The 21,862-nt window shown below is 44.6% G+C and overlaps 1 protein-coding gene and 1 long non-coding RNA gene across 15 annotated transcripts in view; one reads left to right on the top strand and one right to left on the bottom strand.

Annotated features, from left to right (window-relative positions):
• Positions 1–21,097, bottom strand: part of LOC118145038 (uncharacterized) — a 48,639-nt gene extending 27,542 nt beyond the window's left edge. Inside the window, exons 1-3 of one of the 2 annotated variants that reach the window (XR_013521604.1) lie at positions 20,688–21,097; positions 12,595–12,813; positions 1,391–5,615 (exon numbers count right to left, since the gene is read on the bottom strand). This is a non-coding gene — a long non-coding RNA (uncharacterized LOC118145038). Of the gene's footprint in view, positions 1–1,390; positions 5,616–12,594; positions 12,814–20,687 lie in introns of those variants that run through there. The other variant, XR_004730186.3, reaches the window with a different exon arrangement.
• A 208-nt stretch (positions 21,098–21,305) lies between these two features.
• The window catches only part of WDR20 (WD repeat domain 20), a 94,520-nt gene continuing 93,963 nt past the window's right edge, over positions 21,306–21,862 (top strand). For all 13 annotated transcript variants that reach the window (XR_008474616.2, XM_078335772.1, XM_035261539.3 and 10 more), the window contains exon 1: positions 21,306–21,581. Coding sequence is in view for 9 of the 13 variants with exons in the window: in XM_002754293.5 (XP_002754339.2) it covers positions 21,333–21,581 (249 nt within the window). In the remaining 4 variants the exon portion in view is untranslated. The remainder of the gene's footprint in view (positions 21,582–21,862) is intronic.

The raw sequence follows: 21,862 nt of genomic DNA on the forward strand, positions 1-21,862 counted from the left end.
CTGCCAGGCTGAATGGGCAGAATGAGCCCAGGCAAAACTCAGGCAAAGGCACCACCGGCCACAGAGGGTACTGTCCAGAAAAGCGACACCCCCTAAAATCCCACACTTATAGGGACTTATCAGGTGAAAAAACACTTACATATTTTTTGAGATGGAATTTTGCTCTGTTGCCCAGGCTAGACTTCAGTGACTCAATCTCGGCTCACTGCAACCTCTGCCTCCCGGGTTCAAGTGGTTTTCCTGCCTCGACCTCCTGAGTAGCTGGGATTGCAGGCACCCACCACCAAGCCTGGCTAATTTTTGCATTTTTAGTAGAGACAGGGTTTCACCATGTTGGCTAGGCTGGTCTCAAACTCCTAAATGCTGGGATTGCAGGTGTGAGCCACTGCACCCAGCTGAAAAAACACTTTTTAATGTGATCAAAATCTTCTACAGCTTTCAAATTTTGTGTCATATTAGAAAGAACTTCCACACTGTGAGATAAAAAATGTCTCCCCTAGCCGGGTGAGGTGGCTCATGCCTGTAATCCCAGCACTTTGGGAGGCTGAGGCGGGTGGATCACGAGGTCAAAAGACCGAGACCATCCTGGCTAACATGGTGAAGCCTTGTCTCTACTAAAAATACAAAAGGTAGCTGGGCGTGGTGGTGCGCGCCTGTAGTCTCAGCTACTTGGGAGGTTGAGGCAGGAGAATTGCTTGAACCCAGGAGGCGGAGGTTGCGGTGAGCTGAGATCGTGCCATTGCACTCCAGCCTGGTGCCTGGTGACGAAGCAACACTGTCTCAAATAAAAAAAAGTCTCCCCTTCATTTTCATTGCTTCTATTTATATTGCTTACTTATTCTCTTAATCGAGATGGGATCTACGTTGCCCAGGCTAGTCTTGAACTCCTGGGCTCAAGTGATCCACCCACCTCGGCCTCACAAAGTGCAGGGATTATAGGTGTGACCCACTATGTCTGGCCACTTCTTAAATATTTTAATCTTTCATCCACTTTCCTAGATAACTATCCAGTAATCCTAATCCTACAGAATAACATTAATAACATTTTAAAAAATCACACACAAGGTTGGGCACGGTGGCTCACACCTGTAATTCCAACAGTTTGGGAGGCCGAAGCAGGTGGATCACAAGGTCAGGAGTTCAAGACCAGCCTGGCTAGCATGGTGAAACCCAGTCTCTACTAAAAATACAAAAATACAAAAAAAAAAAAAAAAAAAAATCAGCCTCACATGGTGGCATGTGCCTGTAATCCCAGCTACTCAGGAGGCTGAGGCAGAATTGCTTGAACCTGGGAGATAGAAGTTGCAGTGAGCCAAGATCGCATCACTGCACTCCAGCGTGGGCAACAGAGTGAGACTCCATCTAAAAAAAAACACACACACTCACAAAATTTTTAGGTATATTTGAGTTTATTTTTGAATTTCTCATTCTGTTCTAGTTATCTTCCGTTCATGTGTCTGTGCAACACTATATTATAGCTTTGTTATATTTTAATATTTGATATAGAGCTGATTCCCTTACCTCCCCCTCCCCATACATTCTTTTTGGAATTCCTCTGACTCTTCTTGCTTTTCTTTTTGAGACAAGTCTCATTCTGTCATTCAGGCTGTAGTGCAACGTCGTGATCTCGGCTCACTTCAGCCGCCACCTCCCAGGCTCAAGTGATTTTCCCACCTCAGGCCTGCAAGTAGCTGGGACTACAGGCACCTGCCACCCCACCCAGCTAATTTTTGTATTTTTAGTAGAGATGGGGTTTTGTCATGTTGCCCAAGCTGGTTTCAAACTCCTGAGCTCAAGCGATCCACTCTCCTCAGCCTCCCAAAGAGCTAGGATTAAGGTGTGAACCACTGCGCCCAGCCTCTGCTCCTGCTTTTTTACTTTTTCCACTTGAACTTTGAAATAAACTTGTCTAGTCTCCAAAGTTAGTTTGTAATTTAATGAAATTACATAAAATTTATAGACTAACTTAGGAAGAACACCTTTGTGACGCTGGGTTTTTCTACTGCAGAACATGGTGTGCCTTTCCATGTATTTAACTGTTCTTCTGAGTCCTTCTATAGCATTTTAAAGTTTTCGCCATAAAGATTTAGCACAGTTCTTACTAAGTATATTCTTAGGTGTTTCATCGTATTCATAATTATTGTATATGGAAACTTATATCTACCAACTAGTCGTGGTTTGAATGTATAAAATACATTGATTGCTTTTTCTTTTTCTTTTTAAACTTTTTTTGAGACAAAGTCTCTCTCTGTCACTGAGGCTGGAATGCAGTGTGGCATGATCTCAGCTCCCAGTAACCTTCACTTCTCAGGTTCAAGAGATTCACATGGCTCAGTCTCTCAAGTAGCTGGGATTACAAGCAGGTGCCACCATGCCCAGTTAATTTGTGTGTGTATGTGTGTGTGTATTTTTTTCTTCATTCTGGGTCATAAATACGTTTGCTTGAATATGAAAATTTTTTGAGATGAAGTTTCACTCTGTTGCCCAGGCTGGAGTGCGATGGTGTGATCTCAGCTCACTGCAACCTCCGCCTTCTGGGTTCAAGTGATTCTCTTGCCTCAGCCTCCAGAGTAGCTGGGATTACAGGCACCCACCACCACGCCCAGCTAATTTTTGTATTTTTAGTAGATGGTTCCACCAGGTTGGCTAGGCTGGTTTCGAATTCTCGATCGCAGGTGATCTGGTTGCTTTGGCTTCCCAAAGTGCCGGAATTAGAGGTATGAGCCACTGTGCCTGGCTAGTTTTCCTTTTCTTTATGCATTTTAAAGACTAGAATTCGTAGCAATAATCCATAAAATGATATTTTGTTTTGAGGGAGTGTCTATACAATTCATAACGTTTTATGCAGAATTTGGTATGCATATACATTTGGGCTGGAGAAGGAAATTAAAAGCTTTCCTGAGGTTTCCTAAGGGGTATGTTATGCTCTAAAAATTTACGAATCACGTATTACACCAAAAAGTTATTAAGCTTTATGTTATTACATCAAGTTACAAAGTAATTATAGGTCTACTTAGTTTTATTAGAATACAGACTGGGTGCGATGGCTCATACCTGTAATCCTAGCATTTTAGCAGGCTGAAGCAGGAGGATTGCTTGAGCCCAGGAGTTCAAGAACAGCCTGGGCAACAGAGTGGGACCCCATCTCTACCAAAAATAATTAGCTAGGCATGGTGGCATGCACCTGTAACTCCAGCTATTCAGGAGGCTGAGGTGGGGAGATCACTTGAGCCTGGGAGACCAAGGCTACAGTGAGACATGATCATGTCACTGCACTCTCTATCTTGGGTGACAAAGTGAGATCCTGTTTCCCCCACTCCCACAGAAAGAATACAGATGATTATGGGAGTCATTTAAAGACTTTCGTTTGATGACCATATATTTATATAAAACATTACCATTTACAAAGAGATTTTTTTTTTAAAGAAAGAAGGAGAAAAAGAAAGAAAAAAAGGAATGAAGGAGAGGAAGACAGAGGAAGAAAAAAGGGAGAGAGAACAGGAATGTTGTTTTATTCTAAAAATGGGTATTGAAAACCTCTTTTAGGCCAATAATTGTGCTTAATAATGGCCGATCAATATTTCATTTAAACCTATGAATAGGTGTGATGTGATACTGATAAGAATGTATATTTTGTGTATTTAAAGTGGAGAGTTCCATAAATGTTTATTAAGTTTACTTGTTCCGTATCTGAGTTCAAGTCTTGGATATCCTTATCAATTTTCTGTCTCATCGATCTATCTAATATTGATGTTGAAGTTTCCCACTATTATTGCGTGGGAGTCTAAGGCTCTTTATAGGTCTTATGTATCTGGGTGTTAGGATCGTTAGCTCTTCTTGTTGCACTGATCCTTTTACCATTATATCTTTGTTGCTTTAAAATCTATTTTATCAGAGGTGAGGATTTCAACTCCTACTTTTTATTTATGTGTTTATTTTTGCTCTCCATTTGGTTGGTAAATCTTTCTCCATCCCTTTGTTTTGAGTCTTTGTGTATCCTTGCATGTGAGATGAGTCTGGATGCAGCATACCGTAGGGTTTTGGCTGGATCTTTTGATTGGGGGATTTAGTCGATTTAAATTTAGGATTACTGCCATTTGATGTTAACTGGCTGTTTTATCCATTCATTGATGTAAATTCTTCTTTATGTTGATGCTCTTTACTTTTTGGTATATTTTTAGAAAGGCTAATACTGGTTGTTTCTATGTGTAATGCTTCTTTCAGAAGCTCTTGTAAAGCAGGCCTGGTGGTAATAACATCTCTGAGTACTTGCTTGTTCATAAAAGATTTTATTTTTCCTTCAGTTGTGAAGCTTAGTTTGGCTGGATATGAAATTCTGGGCTGAAAGTTCTGTTCTTTAAGGATGTTGAATATTGGCCCCCACTCTCTTCTGGCTTGTAGAGTTTCTGCTGAGAGATCTGCTGTAAGTCTGATAGGCTTCCCTTTGTGGGTAACCTGACCTTTCTCTCTGGCTGCCCTTAGTATTTTCTCCTTTGTTTCAACCCTGGTGAATCTAATGATTATGTGCCTTGGGGTTGCTCTTCTTGAGGAATATCTTTGTGGTGGTCTCTGTATTACCTGGGGTTGAATATTGTCCTGCTTTGCTAGGTTGGGAAAATTTTCCTGAATGATATCCTGAAGAATATTTTCCAGCTTGGATTCATTCTCTCCGTCGCATTCAGGTACACCTACCAAATGTAAATTAGGTCTTTTCACATAGTCCCACATTTCTTGGAGACTTCGCTCATTCCTTTTTATCCTTTTTTCTCTAATCTTGTCTTCTCGTTTTATTTCATTAAGTTGGTCTTCGACCTCTGATATCCTTTCTTCTGCTTGATCAATTCAGCTATTAAAACTTGTGCATATTTCACGAAGTTCTCGTGTTTTTCAACTCTGTTAATTCATTTATATTCCTCTCTATATTGTCTATTCTTGTTAGCATTTCGTCAAACCTTCTTTCAAAGTTCTTAGTTTCTTTACATTGGGTTAGAACAAGTTCTTTTAACTCCCAGAAGTTTCTTATCAACCACCTTCTGAAGCCTACTTCTGTTAATGGAACACAGTCCTTCTCCATCAGGTCTTGTTCCGTTGCTGATGAGGAACTGTAATCCCCTGTAGAGGGAGAGGCATTCTGATTTTGGGTATTCTCAGCCTTTTTAGGCTGGTTTCTTCCTTTCATTATAAATTTATCCATCTGTCGTCTTTGCAATTACCACCTTTCTAATTAAGTTTCTGAGTGGACGTCCAATTTATTGATTCCTAGAATCTGAGCAACCCACTGCACTGGCCAAAATAGCAGCATTAAGGCTGATGGTGCTCTTCTGCCCGGGAATCTCCGGTCTGGCTTCCTTCTTGAATCCGTAATAGGCGACTCTGCCTTCCCAGAGCTGCAAACGTCAGTCAGAAGGGGAACCAGTCCCATTTACTCTGCAGCAAGAGCCACCGTGCCGGCCACAAGAGTCGCACTGGCGACCCGTGGGGCTCCTCCGCTGGGAATCTTCTGGTCCGTGAGCAACAAAAATTCGTCTGAAAGTGTGGTGTCCTCTCGTTCTCTGTGCTTTCACTGGGAGCTACCATCCCGAGCTGGTAGCGATCAGCCATCTTGGATCTCTCTCCTTACAAAGAGATTTTATATATTTTGTCTTTTGAACTTTTGACACACGTAAGAAATATGTAATACTTTAGGCACAAGAAAATAGATTTAGAGGTTACTCTCTAAAGTGAAAGTGTTATTAAGTAATGAAGTCAGTTCTCCAACTCAGAGTTTAATAAGACCTATTTTATTACATGTATATACGAATTTTACCTTTTCAGGGTGGGCATGATGGCTCACACCTGTAATCCCAACACTTTGGGAGGCTAAGGTGGGCAGATCACCTGAGGTCAGAAGTTTGAGACCAGCCTGGCCAACATGGTGAAACCCCATCTCTACTAAAAACACAACAACTAGCTGGATGTGGTAGTAGGCACCTGTAATCCCAGCTACTCAGGAAGCAGAAGCAGGATGATCGCTTGAACCCAGGAAGCAGAGGCTGCAGTGAGTCAACATGGCACCACTGCATTCCAGCCTGGGCAACAAGAGCCAGACTCAGTCTCAAAAAAATGCTTTTTATTTTTGCTTTTCAGAAAATGAAACATTATACATACTAATCTGCAACATATGTGTGTACACGCAGATACACACACACACATAGTTCAAACAGGTTCTTGCTCTGTGACCCAGGCTGGAGTGCACTGGTGTGATCATGGCTCACTGCAGCTTCAGCCTCCAGGGCTTAAATAATGACAGATGCTCCTGCTTCAGCCTCCCAAAGTGCTAGGATTACAGGTGTGAGCCGCCACACCAGGACTGTATTTTTCATTTAATATATTTTGGATATCTTTTCATGTCAGTATATATAAGATTATGTATTCATTTTTTAACAGCTATAAAGTATGTCATTTCCATAATTTATTTATCCAATTCACTATTGATGGGTATTTAGATTATTGCCAATTTTTCACTATTTTTTTTTTTTATTTTGAGATGGAGTCTAGCTCTGTCACCCAGGCTGGAATGCAGCGGCACGATCTCAGCTCACTGCAACTTCCGACTCCTGTGTTTAAGCGATTCTCCTGCCTCAGCCTCCTAAACAGCTGGGATTACAGGTGCGCACCACCATGCCTGGCTAATTTTTGAATTTTTAGTAGAGATGGGTTTCACCATGCTGGCCAGGCTGGTCTCAAACTCCTGACCTTGTGATCTGCCCGCCTTGGCCCCCCGAAGTGCTGGGATTACAGGTGTGAGCCACCTCGCCCAGCCAGCAATTTTTCACTATTAAGAACAATGCCTTGGTAAAAATCCTTATACACATAATCTTTGTACATTTTTTTTTTTTTTGAGGCAGAGTTTCACTCTTGTTACTCAGGCTGGAGTGCAATGGTGCAATCTCTGCTCACTGAAACCTCCGCCTCCTGGGTTCAGGCAATTCTCCTGCCTCAGCCTCCTGAGTAGCTGGGATTACAGGCACGCGCCACCATGCCCAGCTAATTTTTTGTATTTTTAGTAGAGACGGGGTTTCACCATGTTGACCAGGATGGTCTCGATCTCTTGACCTCGAGATCCACCCGCCTTGGCCTCCCAAAGTGCTGGGATTACAGGCTTGAGCCACCGCGCCCGGCCTAATCTTTGTACATTTATAAGGGTAAGGTCTTAGAACTTGAGTCAAATCACCTAAGTACAATAAATATTTTGACAGAAACAATCAAATTGCCCTCCAAATAAATAACGGCAACTTACACATTTTCACTAACGGAAAATCAAAATGCCTAAAATACCTTTCTTTTTTTCTCTCCCTCACCAAGTATATGAACCCATCCTGTTTCTTTTTTTCTTGAGATGGAGTCTCTGTTGCCTGGGCTGAAGTGCAGTGGCACAATCTCGGCTCATTGCAACCTCCGCCTCCCGGGTTCAAGCGACTCTCCTGCCTCAGTCTCCTGAGTAGCTAAGATTACAGGCGTCTGCCATGATGCCCAGCTAATTTTTTGTATTCTTAGTAGAGACAGGGTTTCACCATGTTGGCCAGGCTGGTCTCGAACTCCTGACCTTGTGATTTGCCCGCCTCCGCCTCCCAAAGTGCTGGGATCATAGGCGTGAGCCACCATGCCTGGCCCCATCCTTAATACTTGTGCCAACACTAAAATCTATGCTAACACTATTATCAATTTTATATTGATAGTTGAGATTTTCCAATGTGATAGTAAAAAATAGTTTCAATTTGCATTTCTTTTGTTATTAGAAACAATGAGCATCCTGCAGTGGAGAAATTCTTTCTAGGTATAACAGGCAATGCAGAAGTCATAAATAAAAATCCTAATGCATCCAAATTTTATGAATGGCTTATGTCCTTTGCCTATTTTTTTCTATTGGGTTATCTTGTCTTTCTAATTGCTTGAAATACGTTTTTATTATTAGGGATGTTATCCCCTTGCTGTATGTGTTGCTAATATTTTTTCCAAGGTTGCTGTCTTTTTATATGGTTTGCGCCATGAAAGATATAAAATAAAAATATCCTATGGCTTCTGAATTTTGGGCTATGTTTAGAAAAGCTTTCTTCACTTCAAGATTACAAATATATTTATTCAAGTCATTTCTTTTTGGACTCTTATGGTTACTTTTTTATATTAAAATCTTTGCTCTATCTGGAGTTTATTTTGGAGGAGGGAAGTAGGAATCCAATTTTAAAATTATAAATGGTTAGTTGGTTCTTCTAATACCTTTTCTTAAGTTAATCCTGCCATCTCTATCACATGTCCATTTTTATTGGGATCTAACTCTGTACTTACTCCATCTTAGGAACAGGATCTGTTTCACATATTAATATCTGGAGGCAAGTCCCCGCACTCCACCCCCACCATCACTCTTCTTCTTCATAGTGATTCCTAAATGCTTACTCCAAACGAAACTTAGAATAATTCTGACAAACTGTAAATAAAATTCTGTTGATTTTGATTTGGACTAAATTTAATTCAGACACAGATCTAGAAAGAACTGTCATTTTGGCCGGGCACTGTGGCTCATGCCTGTAATCCCAGCACTTCGGGAGGCAGAGGTGGGTGGATCACTGGAGGTCGGGAGTTCAAGACCAGACTGGCCAACAGGGTGAAACCTGTTTCTACTAAAAATTCAAAAAATTAGCTGAGTGTTGTAGTGGGCACCTGCAATCCCAGCTACTCAGGAGGCTGAGGCAGGATCGCTTGAACCTAGGAGATGGTAATGAGCCGATATCACAACCACTACATTACAGTCTGGGTGACAGAGCGAGGCTCCGTCTAAAAAAAAGAAAAATAAAAAACCAAAACCCCTGTCATATATACAATGTTGAGTCTTCTTACCTAAGAACGAGGTGTTTTAATTATTTTGTTTCTTCAGAATTTAACATACTCTTCAAATAGTTTCTAAAAACATTGTTTTTCTACAGGGGGCACCATTCACACCGCAGTCAATGCAATTAAAGGCACTCCACTTCTCTGTGAGATGTACACTAGCAACAATGAGCTTCTTTCTTTTTCTTTTTCTTTTTTGAGACAGCAGGGTCTCATTCTGCTATCCAAGCTGGAATACAGCAGTGTGAACATGGCACACTGCAACCTCAACCTTCTGGACTCAGGCAATCCTACCACCTGAGCCTCCCAAGAGCTGGGACTAAAGGTGTGTGCCACCATACCCAGCTAACGTTTAAATTTTTTGTAGAGATGGGGTCTCCCTCTGTTGCCAAGGCTGGTCACGCTCTCCTGGCCTCCACCTCCCAAAATGCTGGAATTACAGGAGGGAGCTACCTCGTCCAGCCTATTTGTCTTATTTTGTTATTGTGAAGGTGACATTTTCTTCTTTTATACTTAAATTAGTTACTGTTTACCGAGAAAGTAGAGAAAGTTACTGATGTTTGACTGCTAATTTTTTTTTTGAGATGGAATTTTGCTCTGTCACCCAGGCTGAAGTACAATGGCAGGATCTCAGCTCACTGCAACCTTCGCCTCCCGAGTTCAAATGATCTCCTGCCGCAGCCTCCCATGTAGCTGGGATTATAGGCGGGCACCACTATGCCTGGCTAGTTTTTGTATTTATTTGTTTGTTTTTTTGAGACGGAGTTTTGTTCCTGTTGCCCAGGCTGGAGTGCAATGGCGTGATCTTGGCTCCCTGCAATTTCCGCCTCCCGGGTTCAAGTAATTATCCTGCCTCAGCCTCCAGAGTAACTGGGACTACAGGCATGCCTGTATTTTTGTATTTGTATTTTTAGTAGAGGTGAGGTTTCACCATGTTGGCCTTGGCCTCCCTAAGTGCTGGGATTATAGGTGTGAGCCACTGTGCCTAGCCTGAATCCAAATTTTTTTTTTTTTTTGAGACAGGGTCTCACTCTTGGCACCCAGGTTGGAGTCCAGTGTATGCAATCTCAGCTCATTGCAGTCTCTGCCTCCCAGATTCAAACAATTCTCCCGCCTCAGCCTCCTGAATAGCTTTTTTTTGAAGACAGAGTCTTGCTCCGTCGCCATGCGACAGGCTGGAGTGCAGTGTCGCGATCTTGGCTCACTGCAACCTCTGCCTCCTAGGTTCAAGCGATTCTTCCGCCTCAGCCTCCCAAGTAGCTGGGACCACAGGCACGTGCCACCACGCCCAGCTAATTTTTGTATTTTTAGTAGACAGGGTTTCCACCATGCTGGCCAGACTGGTGTCAAACTCCTGACCTTAAGTGATCTGCCCACCTCAGCCTCCCAAAGTGCTGGGATTACAGGCGTGAGCCACTGCACCCAGCCAATAATTTTAAAATCTGCTATATTACATTGTCTATTGTTTCTTTTTTTCTTTTTTAGAGATGGGAGTCTAGCTACATCCCCAGACTGGAGTGCAGTGGCACTATCATGACTCACAATGTAAACCTGAACTCCTGGCCTCAAGCAATCCTCCTGCCTCAGCCTCCTAATTAGCTGGAATTACATGACATGCTACCATGCTTGGGTTCTTACTATTCTTTTTTTTTTTGAGCAGGCTGGAGTGCAATGGCGTGATCTCGGCTCACCGCAACCTCCACCTCCTGGGTTCAGGCAATTCTCCTGCCTCAGCCTCCTAAGTAGCTGGGATTACAGGCGCGCACCACCATGCCCAGCTAATTTTTTTTGTATTTTCAGTAGAGACGGGGTTTCACCATGTTGACCAGGATGGTCTCTATCTCTTGACCTCGTGATCCACCGCGCCCGGCCTGGGTTCTTACTGTTTCTTACAGTTTTTCAGTTGATTCTCTTAGATTTCCAACATATAGTCATATATAAATAAGGATAATTTCATTTAAAACTTTTTATCTACTATACTGTCACAATATCAAATAATGGAATAATGAATATAATTTATGTCATGTCTTTTGACCTTAAGTTCAGTGCTTTTTGAGTATACATTCAATCCACTAAACAGTTATTGAGCACCAACAATCTATAAAGTATTGCTATGGATGAGAAAGACATGGTAAAAAGAAAAATCATTCAATGTTCACATTCATAATCTTTATTTATTTTTAATTTTTTTAAAGGCTTAATGCCAGTTTATTTTTTCTTTATTTTTGTTTTTTGTTTTTTGAGACAGAGTCTTGCTCTGTTGCTGGGTGCCAGGCTGGAGTACAGTGGTGTGATCCCGGCTCACTGCAACCTCTGTCCCCCGGCTTCAAGCAATTCTCCTGCCTCAGCCTCCAGAGTAGCTGGGACTACAAGTGTGTGCCACCACGCCAGGCTAATTTTTGTATTTTTTAGTAGAGACGGGGTTTCATCATGCTCACCAGGATGGTTTCAATCTCTTGACCTCATGATCCACCTGCCTCGGCCTCCCAAAGTGCTGGGATTACAGGCATGAGCCACTGTGCCCAGCCATCTTTATTTATTTTTTTGAGATGCAGCTCACTCTGTTACCCAGGCTGGAGTTCAGTGGTGTGATGACAGCTCACTGAAGCCTGAAACTCCTGGGTTCAAATGATCCTCCCATCTCAGGCTCTCAAGTAGCTGGGCCTATAGGCATGTGCCACCATATCTGCTTAATTTTTAAAATTTTTTTGTAGAGATGGGGTTCTTTGTGTTGCCCAGGTTGGTCTCCAACTCCTGGGCTCAAGCAATCTGACCGCCTTGGCCTCCCAAAGTGCTGGGATTACAGGCATGAGTCACTGTGCCCAACCTCATAATCTTTTCTTATCCCAATAAACAGATCTAGAGCCACATTAAATACCCAGTTGGTAATCCTTGCAACGTTAAAACCTGTCCAGCAAATTCAATATTCTATCCTATTAAACTCAAATGTGACCACATGCAAAATTATTCTCTGAGGACAGGAGTGTTTTTTTTTGTTATTTTTTAGGAAGAGGGAAGCAGAATGAGTTGGGACTAAGGAAGTGAGTGAACAACGGGCATGGTAAATACATATTTACCTGAAAGCCAAATACATAAAATAAACAAGGGGCTGAAACTCCCTTCAGAAAGCTAGAAGCTGAGCTATCTGAAAGCACAAGTTACATGACTAAGGCAGAGTTTAACTGTGGGGAAGGTGTAAGAAAGCATTTATGAGCATGTCTTCAAGTGTGTGAACTGCACTCATGTATCGCTAACAACCTAGTGAGATGAGACAGCAATGTAATAAATCTCATAATAAAGTTAAGTGTTAACACAAGGTGCTAAAAGTTAGAGAATGTTTCTCAAAGGAAGTGAGTCATTCATTTGGCAAGTATGTATTGAGTACCTATTGAATGTTAGCCTACAATCTACACACAAAATGCCCAACAAAGAAAGGCAGAATCCGTCTTCTCAAAGAGCTCATAGTCTACTGGCAGAGGTGGCTGTAATTTAAGAAAAGTATAAATATATATGTGTGTGTTGTGTGTGTGTGAGTGTGTGTGTGTGTATGAGAGTGTGTGTGAGACAGTGAGTGTGTGTATGTGTGTGTGTGACAGTGTGTGTGTGTGAGACAGTGTGTGTGAGTGTGTGTGTGTGACAGTGTGAGAGTGTGATGTATATATTATTAGAAATTGTGTTGAGTGCTGTACGGGAAATAATTCTATGAGAAAATAAGATGATGTAACTTACATTTGGGGCTTCAGGGAAAGCCTCTTTGAGAAAGCCACCTTGAAGTTGAAACCTGAGAGTTGAATAAGCAGACAGCACACCAGGCAGGAGTGACTTCTGGAGTGAAGTCTTCTGGAGTGAAGTCTTCTGGAGTGAAGTCTTCCGGGGTGAGCAGCCTTCAGTGATAAGGAATCTCACTTATGCAAGGCGTGAAAGCACAGGTGTAACAGGTATGAGGAACTACAGGTTACCATAGTTCAGTTAAGGGGAGGCGTGGAAATGGAAACACCAGGAAAAGAGAGAAACAAAAGGCAAAAATATGAAGATGGAAGAGGAACAAACCAGAAATTCAATTCAGTATGTGTTGATTATTTACTATGTGTTTAGCAATATCTTAGTGGATTCTTTTTTTTTTTTTTTTTTTTTTTTTTGAGACGGAGTTTCGCTCTTGTCACCCAGGCTGGAGTGCAATGGCGCGATCTCGGCTCACCACAACCTCCGCCTCCTGGGTTCAGGCAATTCTCCTGCCTCAGCCTCCTGAGTAGATGGGATTACAGGCACACGCCACCATGCCCAGCTAATTTTTTGTATTTTTAGTAGAGACGGGGTTTCACCATGTTGACCAGGATGGTCTCGATCTCTTGACCTCATGATCCACCCGCCTCGGTCTCCCCAAGTGCTGGGATTACAGGCGTGAGCCACCGCACCCGGCCTAAAATGAATTTTTAAATTAACGAATGAATCTTACTTCCCACCACAGGCCCCTGACTACGACTTTACAGCAATCTGTGGCTAAAAATCACCCAGCTTTACTGGCTGCTTCTCAACAGGCCAGTAATGCTGATGAGGCTCTTCAGAGAGTGAAAAGTACTTTTTTTTTTTTTGAGACAGAGTTTCACTCCTGTTGCCCAGGCTGGAGTGCAATGGAGTGATCTTGGCTCATGGCAACCTCCACCTGCTGGGTTCAAGCGATTCTCCTGCTTTAACTTCCTGAGTAGCTGGGATTACAGGCATGCATCACCACACCTAGATAATTTTGTATTTTTTTAGTAGAGATGGGGTTTCTCCACGCTGGCCAGGCTGGTCTCAAACTCCCAACCTCAGGTGATCCGCCTGCCTTGGACTCCCAAAGTGTTGTGATTACAGGCGTCAGCTACTGCGCCCGGCCGTACTTTTTTATTTTATTTTATTTTTAAATATAGCTGCTCATGCCGAGCGCGGTTGCTCATGCCTTTAATCCAGCACTTGGGGAGGCCGAGGCAGGTGGATCACGAGGTCAAGAGATCGAGACCATCCTGGTCAACAAGGTGAAACCCCATCTCTACTAAAAATACAAAAATTAGCTGGGCATGGTGGCGCGTGCCTGTAATCCCAGCTACTCAGGAGGCTGAGGCAGCAGAATTGCTTGAACCCAGAAGGCGGAGGTTGCGGTGAGCCGAGATCGAGCCATTGCACTCCAGTCTGGGTAACAACAGCGAAACTCCGCCTCAAAAATAAATAAATAAATATATATAGCTGCTCATTGCTGACTCTTAAAAAAAAAAAAAAAATCTCATCTTTCCTCTTTCAGGATCTCAGATACAAAAAGTTAGAAACTGTTATTGAGGCTACTAAGCTTGAATGTCCTTGCTCTAATCTTTGCAAAGATAAAATCCACAGTACTTACTAGGCTGCTTGGATAAGCTGTTGTTTTACTTCTTACTGGAGGAGCTTAACAATGAAAAACAAAGTTTTATCTACAAAAAGTGATGTTCTAATTTGAGTTCAGCTCCAACATACTCTAAGTAATAATTCAATTAGTTCTGTGACTGTGGCAGAATGTCACACTCTTATGACAGTTAATTGCCTTATTTTCTTCCTCTAGTTTCCCCTTTATTACTATGGTTTGGAACCCATATTTCAGTCTCGTCCCTAGAGTCTAAGACAAAACAGCACACATTAGCTGGCTCACATTTATAATCGCAGCACTTTGGGAGGCTGAGGCAGGTGGATCATGAGGTTAGGAGTTCAAGACCAGCCTGGCCAACATGATGAAATCCCATCTCTACTAAAAAATCACAAAAATAGCAAAGTGTGGTGGCAGGCGCCTGTAATCCCAGCTACTCAGGATGCTGAGGCAGGAGAAATGCCTGAATCTGGAGGCAGAGGTTGCAGTGAGCTGAGATCACGCCACTGCATACTAGCCTGGGTGACAAAACGAGATTCAGTCTCAAAAAAAAAAGCACACATGGAGGTACATTTATTTGAGAGGGTAGGAGACAGCTGTACTCTTTTAAGGCTGGGACTGGAGACAGTAAACAATAGGCAGAGATGTTTTGTTTTATTATATATTTTTGAGACAAGGTCTTGTTCTGTGGCCCAGGCTGGAATGCAGTGTTGCAAACACGGCTCAGTACAGCCTCGACTTTCTGGGCTCAAGTGATCCTCCCGACTCAGCCTCCCAAGTAGCTGGGACTACAAGTGCATGTCACCATGCCTGACTAATTTTATTTTTATTTTTTTGAGACAGTCTCACCCTGTTGCCCACGCTGGAGTGCAATGGCGTGATCTCAGCTCACTGCAACTTCTGCCTCCCAGGTTCAAGTGATTCTCCTGCCTCAGCCTATCAAGTAGCTGGGATTACAGGTATGCGTCACCATGCCTGGCTAATTTTTTGTATCTTTAGGCCTTGCCTGTTAATCTTATTTTTATAGAGTCAGGGCCTTGCTATGTTGCCAGGTTGGCTGTGAACTCTTGGGCTATAGCTATCCTCACACCTTGGCCTCCCAAAGTGCTGGGATTACAGGTGTGAGCGACCACACTGGCTGTGTTTTGTTTTTAACTGGAGAAAGAAGCAATTCTGCTGACAATCATCAACACACTCCCAAACTTTCCGGGAGAAATGACCACTGGTTTCTCTGTGCTGCTCTCTTCTCTTCTCAGCAGGCTTATAGATTGCATGGGAAGAGGCAGTGCAGTGTGGGAGTCTGCCCACGAGAAACAGTAACTTGCTGCTGGAGCAGGGTGTCCTAGAGGAGACAGGGATTTGTTACAAGAGCATGGTGGAGAAATTGGTTTTTTTTTTGTTTTTTGTTTTAGATGGAGTTTCACTCTTGTTACCCAGGCTGGAGTGCAATGGCGTGATCTCGGCTCACCGCAACCTCCGCCTCCTGGGTTCAGGCAATTCTCCTGCCTCAGCCTCCCGAGTAGCTGGGATTACAGGCACGCACCACCATGCCCAGCTAATTTTTCGTATTTTTAGTAGAGACGGGGTTTCACCATGTTGACCACGTGGTCTCGATCTCTTGACCACGTGATCCACCGCCTCGGCCTCCCAAAGTGCTGGGATTACAGGCGTGAGCCACCGCGCCTGGCCAACAAACACATTCTTAAACCCTGCAGTGGTTTCCCTGCTCACTCTGCTCCAGCACAATGGCCTTCTTACTGTTCCTTGAACACACTAGACACACTTTCACCTTGGGGGTCTGTGCTGTGGTTTTTTCCTGTCCTTGATCCACTCTTTCCTCAGTTCTTCCCATGGCCCACCCCCTTACTTCTGTCAAATCTTTGCAGAAATGTAGGTATCTCAAAGAGGCTTATTTTGACCACCATATTTGAAACTGCAAATTACCTGACATATTCTCAATCCCTCTTACCCTGACCTACTTCTTTTTCCTAGCGCTAATCACTACATGATGTACTTAGTTGTGCTTATTGTCTTTCTGTTATTGCTTATCCTCTGTCTTCTCCCTGCAAGAATATGGAATCCATGGGTGAGGAATTTTTGTTACTGATGCATCCCAAAAGTTAGAACAATGAAGCATATGTAGCTACTCAAAAATTTGAGAATACAGGCTGGCTGTGGTGGCTCATACCTGTAATCACAACATTTTGTGAGGCTGAGGCCGGAGGATCACTTGAGCCTAGGAGTTCAAGATCAGCCTGGGCAACATAGTGAGATTCTGTCTCTATAAAAAAATTTAAAATTAGCTGGGCATGTGATGTGTTCCTCTAGTCCCAGCTACTCAGGAGGCTGGGGCAGGAGGATGGCTTGAACCTAGAAGGTCGAGGCTGCAATGAGCCAGGCCTGTACCACTGTACTTCCAGCCCACGCAACATAGTGAGACACTATCTCTAAAAACAGGAAAAAGAAAAAAAATTGAGACTACAGAGAATTTTAACAAGGTTACTCCTATGCTTAAGTGTGCATATGGCTGGGTGCCATAATCCCAGCACTTTGGGAGGCCGAGGCGGGTGGATCGCTAGGTCAAGAGATTGAGACCATCCTGGTCAACAAGATGAAACACCGTCTCTACTAAAAATACAAAAAATTAGCTGGGCATGGTAGTGCATGCCTGTAGTCTCAGCTACTCAGGAGGCTGAGGCACAGGAGAATTGCTTGAACCCAGGAGGTGGAGGTTGCGGTGAGCCAAGTTCGCGTGCCATTGTACTCCAGCCTGGGTAACAAGAGCGAAACTCCGTCTCAAAAAAAAAAAAAGTGTGCATACAATCTGGTTAAAAGGTGGCATATATGTAAAAAATATAAATATTAACACAAGGGGGCTGGGTGCAGTGGCTCACACCTGTAATCTCAGCATTCTGGGAGGCTGAGGCAGACAGATCACCTGAGGTCAGGAGTTTCAGATCAGCCTGGCCAAAATGGAGAAGCCCTGTCTCTACAAAAAAATACAAAAAATTTAACTGGGTGTGGTGGCAGGCACCTGCAATCACAGCTACTCAGGAGGCTGAGGCAGGAGAACCACTTGAACCTGGGAGATAGAGTGGCAGTGAGCTAAGATTGCACTACTGCACTGCAACCTGGACTGCAGAGCCAGACTCTCAAAATAAATAAATGAATACAAGCTAATTAGCACATGCTGATAAGACTCTAATCATATAATGAATCCGCACACAAAATTTTGAACACAATGATAGGGAGTTTAAACATTTCCTGAAGCCAGTTATGGGTCCTGAGTTGAGAATCCTTGGTTTCAGATACGGTTTTATCACTCAGGGCTTGTTGAGGATGGAATTCAAACTAGTTCTTAAATAACAAGCTATAAAGGAGAAAGGTGGGCAGTGGGGGGAAGGTCATCTCAAGTAAGGGACATAGCTAAGATAACAGCAGGTTGGGCATGGTGCCTCACACCTTGAATTTTGGGAGGCAGAGGTGAGTGGATTGCTTGAGCCCAGGAGTTTGAGATCTGCCTGGGCAACATGGCAAAATCCCATCTCTACAAAAAATACAAAAATTAGCTGGGCACAGTGATGCATGTCTATAGTCCCTTCTACTTGGGAGATTTGCTTGAACCTGGGAGGTGGAGGTTGTAGTGAGCCAAGATCAAGCCACTACACTCCAGCCTGGGTGGCAGAGCCTTGCTCTGCCTCAAAAAATAAAAAGAGATGACAGCAGAACCATTTGACTAGAATGGAGGATTTATGCACTAGGTAAGAAACAGGCTGAGAAGTGCTGGTGTATGACTTAAATTGTGTGGATATTTCAAATAATTGAAAGTTTTTGGGCAAAAGAATATGTAATGTCTAAAGCACCGTCTTTAGAAAATTATTTTGGTAGTTGTTTAGAAGGAAATGATTCACAAAATCATTATAATGATTCAAGTTTGAAATGAAAAAAGAATTAGTAAGGTTTAGAATGATGAATTTATTTAGAAATACCCAGTTTGAAGCAGAGCATGCTGGCTCACGCCTGTAATCCTAGCACTTTGGGAAACTGAGGTGGGTGGATCACCTGAGGTCAGGAGTTTGAGACCAGCCTGGCCAGTGTGATGAATGAAACCCCATCTCTACTAAAAATACAAAAATTAGCTGGGTGTGGTGGTGGGTGCCTGCAATCCCAGCTACTGGGGAGGCTGAGGCGGGAGAATCTCTTGAACATGGGAGGCAGAGAGCTGAGACTACATCACTTTACTCCAGCCTGGGCAACAGAGACTTCGTCTAAAAAAAAAAAAAAACCAACCCGGTTTGAAATTGAAAGTCAGAAATAAAGTTTAGGTCAGGCCCAGTGGAGTGTTGAGATCTCGGCTTACTGCAACATCCACCTCCCAGGTTCAAGCGATTCTCCTGCCTCAGCCTTCCGAGTAGCTGGGATTATGGCGTGTGCCAACGTGCCCAGCTAATTTTTGTATTTTTAGTAAAGACAGGGTTTCATCATGTTGGCCAGGCTGGTCTCAAACTCCTGACCTCACGATCTGCCTGCTTTGGCCTCCCAAGGTGTTGGGATTACAGGCGTAAGCCACCACACCTGGCCACTCAGGCCCAGTTATGTAGATCTGGATGTTACTTATTGGATCTTTGAGTATAGGGAGAAAGAAAAGGTATGAGAGAAAAATAATAAAAATAGAGATTATTCAAAGGCTATGCATGAGACGAATTGAATAGTCTATTACTGTGATAATAATAAAATGTTGAATTTATATAGGGTAAAATCTTGATAGAATGCTTGAATTATATAGGTATTATGGGAAATAGAATGTTGTGGTTAATTGAGGAATAATACAAATTTTTTTTTTTTAAATAGAGACGGGGTTTCTCCATGTTGGCCAGGCTGGTCTCAAACTCCTGACCTCAGGTGATCCATCCACCTCAGCCTCCCAAAGTGCTGGGATTACAGAGGCGTGAGCCACCGTGCCCGGCCCAAATTTTTTTTTTAACTTTTGCTTGCTGGTTTTTTTTCCCCAAAAAGTATAAATACGTTTTTTCCTCTTGATAACTAGGTAACACAGATAAATTGCTTTTAGATTATTCAAGCTGTCACCATCCCTCAAGTGATTACTGTCAGATACATGTTTTCAATGTAAAGTATCACAGTTATGGAGTTTGGGATATAGCCATGGCAACCACAGAACATACACTGGTGGTTTTTTTTTTTTTTTTTTTTTGGAGATGAGTCTCAGTGGAGTGCAGTGGCACAATCCCGGCTCACTGCAACCTCCGCCTTCCGGGTTCAAACGATTCTGCTGATTCTGCTGCCTCGGCCTTCCGGAGTAGCTGGGACGACAGGCGTGTGCCTCCACGCGCCTCTTCCAAGCTGAAAACACTTGAGTAGAGCTGAGACTCTCCGCTGGTCGGAAAACCCCCGGCAAACGTGCCGGTCCCCTACACCTGGCTGATTTTTTGTATTTTTAGTAGAGACGGGGTTTCACCGTGTTAGCCAGGATGGTCTCGATCTCCTGACCTCGTGATCCACCCACCTCCCAAAGTTCTGGGATTAAAGGCGTGAGCCACCGCACCTGGCCCATACCCTAGTGTTTTAAGATTTTTGATCTCTATTTGACTTTTAGGGAAAGTCAGATAACACCGAAAGAATTGTAACAAAAAAATTTAAGTATTTTTAAGGTTATATTAATTAAATAGGACTTCAGTGCTTTTTTTTTTTTTTGCCAACACTACAAAGGAGAAAGATGTTATCAAATGTATTATTACACCATTGGCACAGTTTCTATTGGTGTCTACTTGCTTTGTGGTACAGAAAATGTTTATGATTTAGACTTCTCCTACTTTGGAAATTGCTCCCGTTCGCTTCCTTTGTGACCCTCCAGATCTAATCTGAACCTTCAGGAATAGTTCAATTTCAGTGTTACAAATGTTGGTTCCCCCCCCCCCCCCACCCTGGAATCCTATCAGAATGTTTGTCACTTTAGAAACTTTCTTATTCTGGTGCAACACGCCAAGAAACCCAGGTATAAAATAGTGACTGTTTCATCTTGCGTTGGCACGCGTGCCCGTCCTTACAAATCTAGACCCCGTGCATTACATGCATACCACTATCCCTACGGATCTCCTAGTAAACAGTCTTACAGACTCCGCTTGAGGCTTCTGAAAAAGAATCAATTACCTTAAATGTTATTAAGAGCTGTTCATAAACCACTGAGCAGCAGACGTGAATCCTGCACAGACGCAGTCCGCAGTTCCCAAAGCGCTTCCCGCCCCGCCCCCCGTCTAGGAACAGCCGGTGAGGACAAACCTTCGCTAAGAAGCGGAGGCCGCCAGTGCTCACCACGCAGGAAAAGGACATCTGGCTTGAGAATACCCGTGCGCTGCCACGTTCTTCTCTCTCCCCACCCCGCCTAAAAAACACACACACAGTGAAGCGTAAATCTTGAGTCCTTCGGTACCTTCTCAGAAACGGCGGGGAGGAGGCTTCACAGGGGCTTCCGGACAGGGGATCCAGACGGTCGCGCGAGTCCTCGAGCCCTCTAGGCGGGACAGTCCCCGTCCCGAAGGGAGGGCGCAGGAGGGCTGGAGCCGTCCCAGCTCCCGGCAGGGGACCCCGCGTGCTGGCCCCGAAGCAGTGGCAGTCGGGGTGGCGCTCTTCTCTTCGGGGTCCCGGTACCCCTCAGGGCAGGGCGGGAGACAGCTGAGGAGGCGCCCTCAAGTTCGCCTCAAGCTCCGGACGCAAGGCCCGCCGCGGCTTCCCCGGTCCGGCTTTCCGTCTGCCCGGGCGGATGCGGAATGAGCAACCTGAGCCCCCAAGCGGGAGCCGGCTTCACCTGGGAAGCAGCCCAGCAGCCCGGAAGCCACGCCCAAGGGAGGAGCTTGCGGACGCCCCGCCGCGTGGAGCGCGCCAGGTGAGCACGCCTGCGCAGTCGGGCCGTAAACAAGCCCGCCCCTTCTCTTCGGCCCGCCTTCGTGGGGCTGGCCCGCGGGTGGGAGGGGCGAGAAGGAAGAGGCGGGGTGGGGGAAGAGCGAGCAGCAGGAACGGCGCCTGCGCGGTGGGCGTGATCCGGGCACTTAGGGCAGGATGAACGCTGCTTTCCAAGATGGCGACGGAGGGAGGAGGGAAGGAGATGAACGAGATTAAGACCCAATTCACTACCCGGGAAGGTCTCTACAAGCTGCTGCCGCACTCGGAGTACAGCCGGCCCAACCGGGTGCCCTTCAACTCGCAGGGATCCAACCCTGTCCGCGTCTCCTTCGTAAACCTCAACGACCAGTCTGGCAACGGCGACCGCCTCTGCTTCAATGTGGGCCGGGAGCTCTACTTCTATATCTACAAGGGGGTCCGCAAGGTACCGACCCGGGCGTCACCGGGGCCCGCCAGCGGCGTGGGCAGAGGCCGGGAGCAGGGCGGTGACAGCGGGGCCAGGGTGACCGAGATGGGTGGCCGTCGCTCTTACTTTTGAGTGGGCCGGTAACTCCACTGGGGTGCTCCTGAGGAGAGGGGATTCAGGAGTGAGGAGGGTGGTGGCGGTGGCGTTTCGAAGGAGTGGGGGCTGTGGAAAGGGACCGTGGGGCGCGGGGTTCCGCCTGGGAGTCTCCCGGAGGAGCCGGCTGCGTCCCCTCCAGCCTG

This window comes from Callithrix jacchus, chromosome 8 (assembly GCF_049354715.1).
Source record: "Callithrix jacchus isolate 240 chromosome 8, calJac240_pri, whole genome shotgun sequence".
Taxonomy (NCBI): Eukaryota; Metazoa; Chordata; class Mammalia; order Primates; family Cebidae; genus Callithrix; species Callithrix jacchus.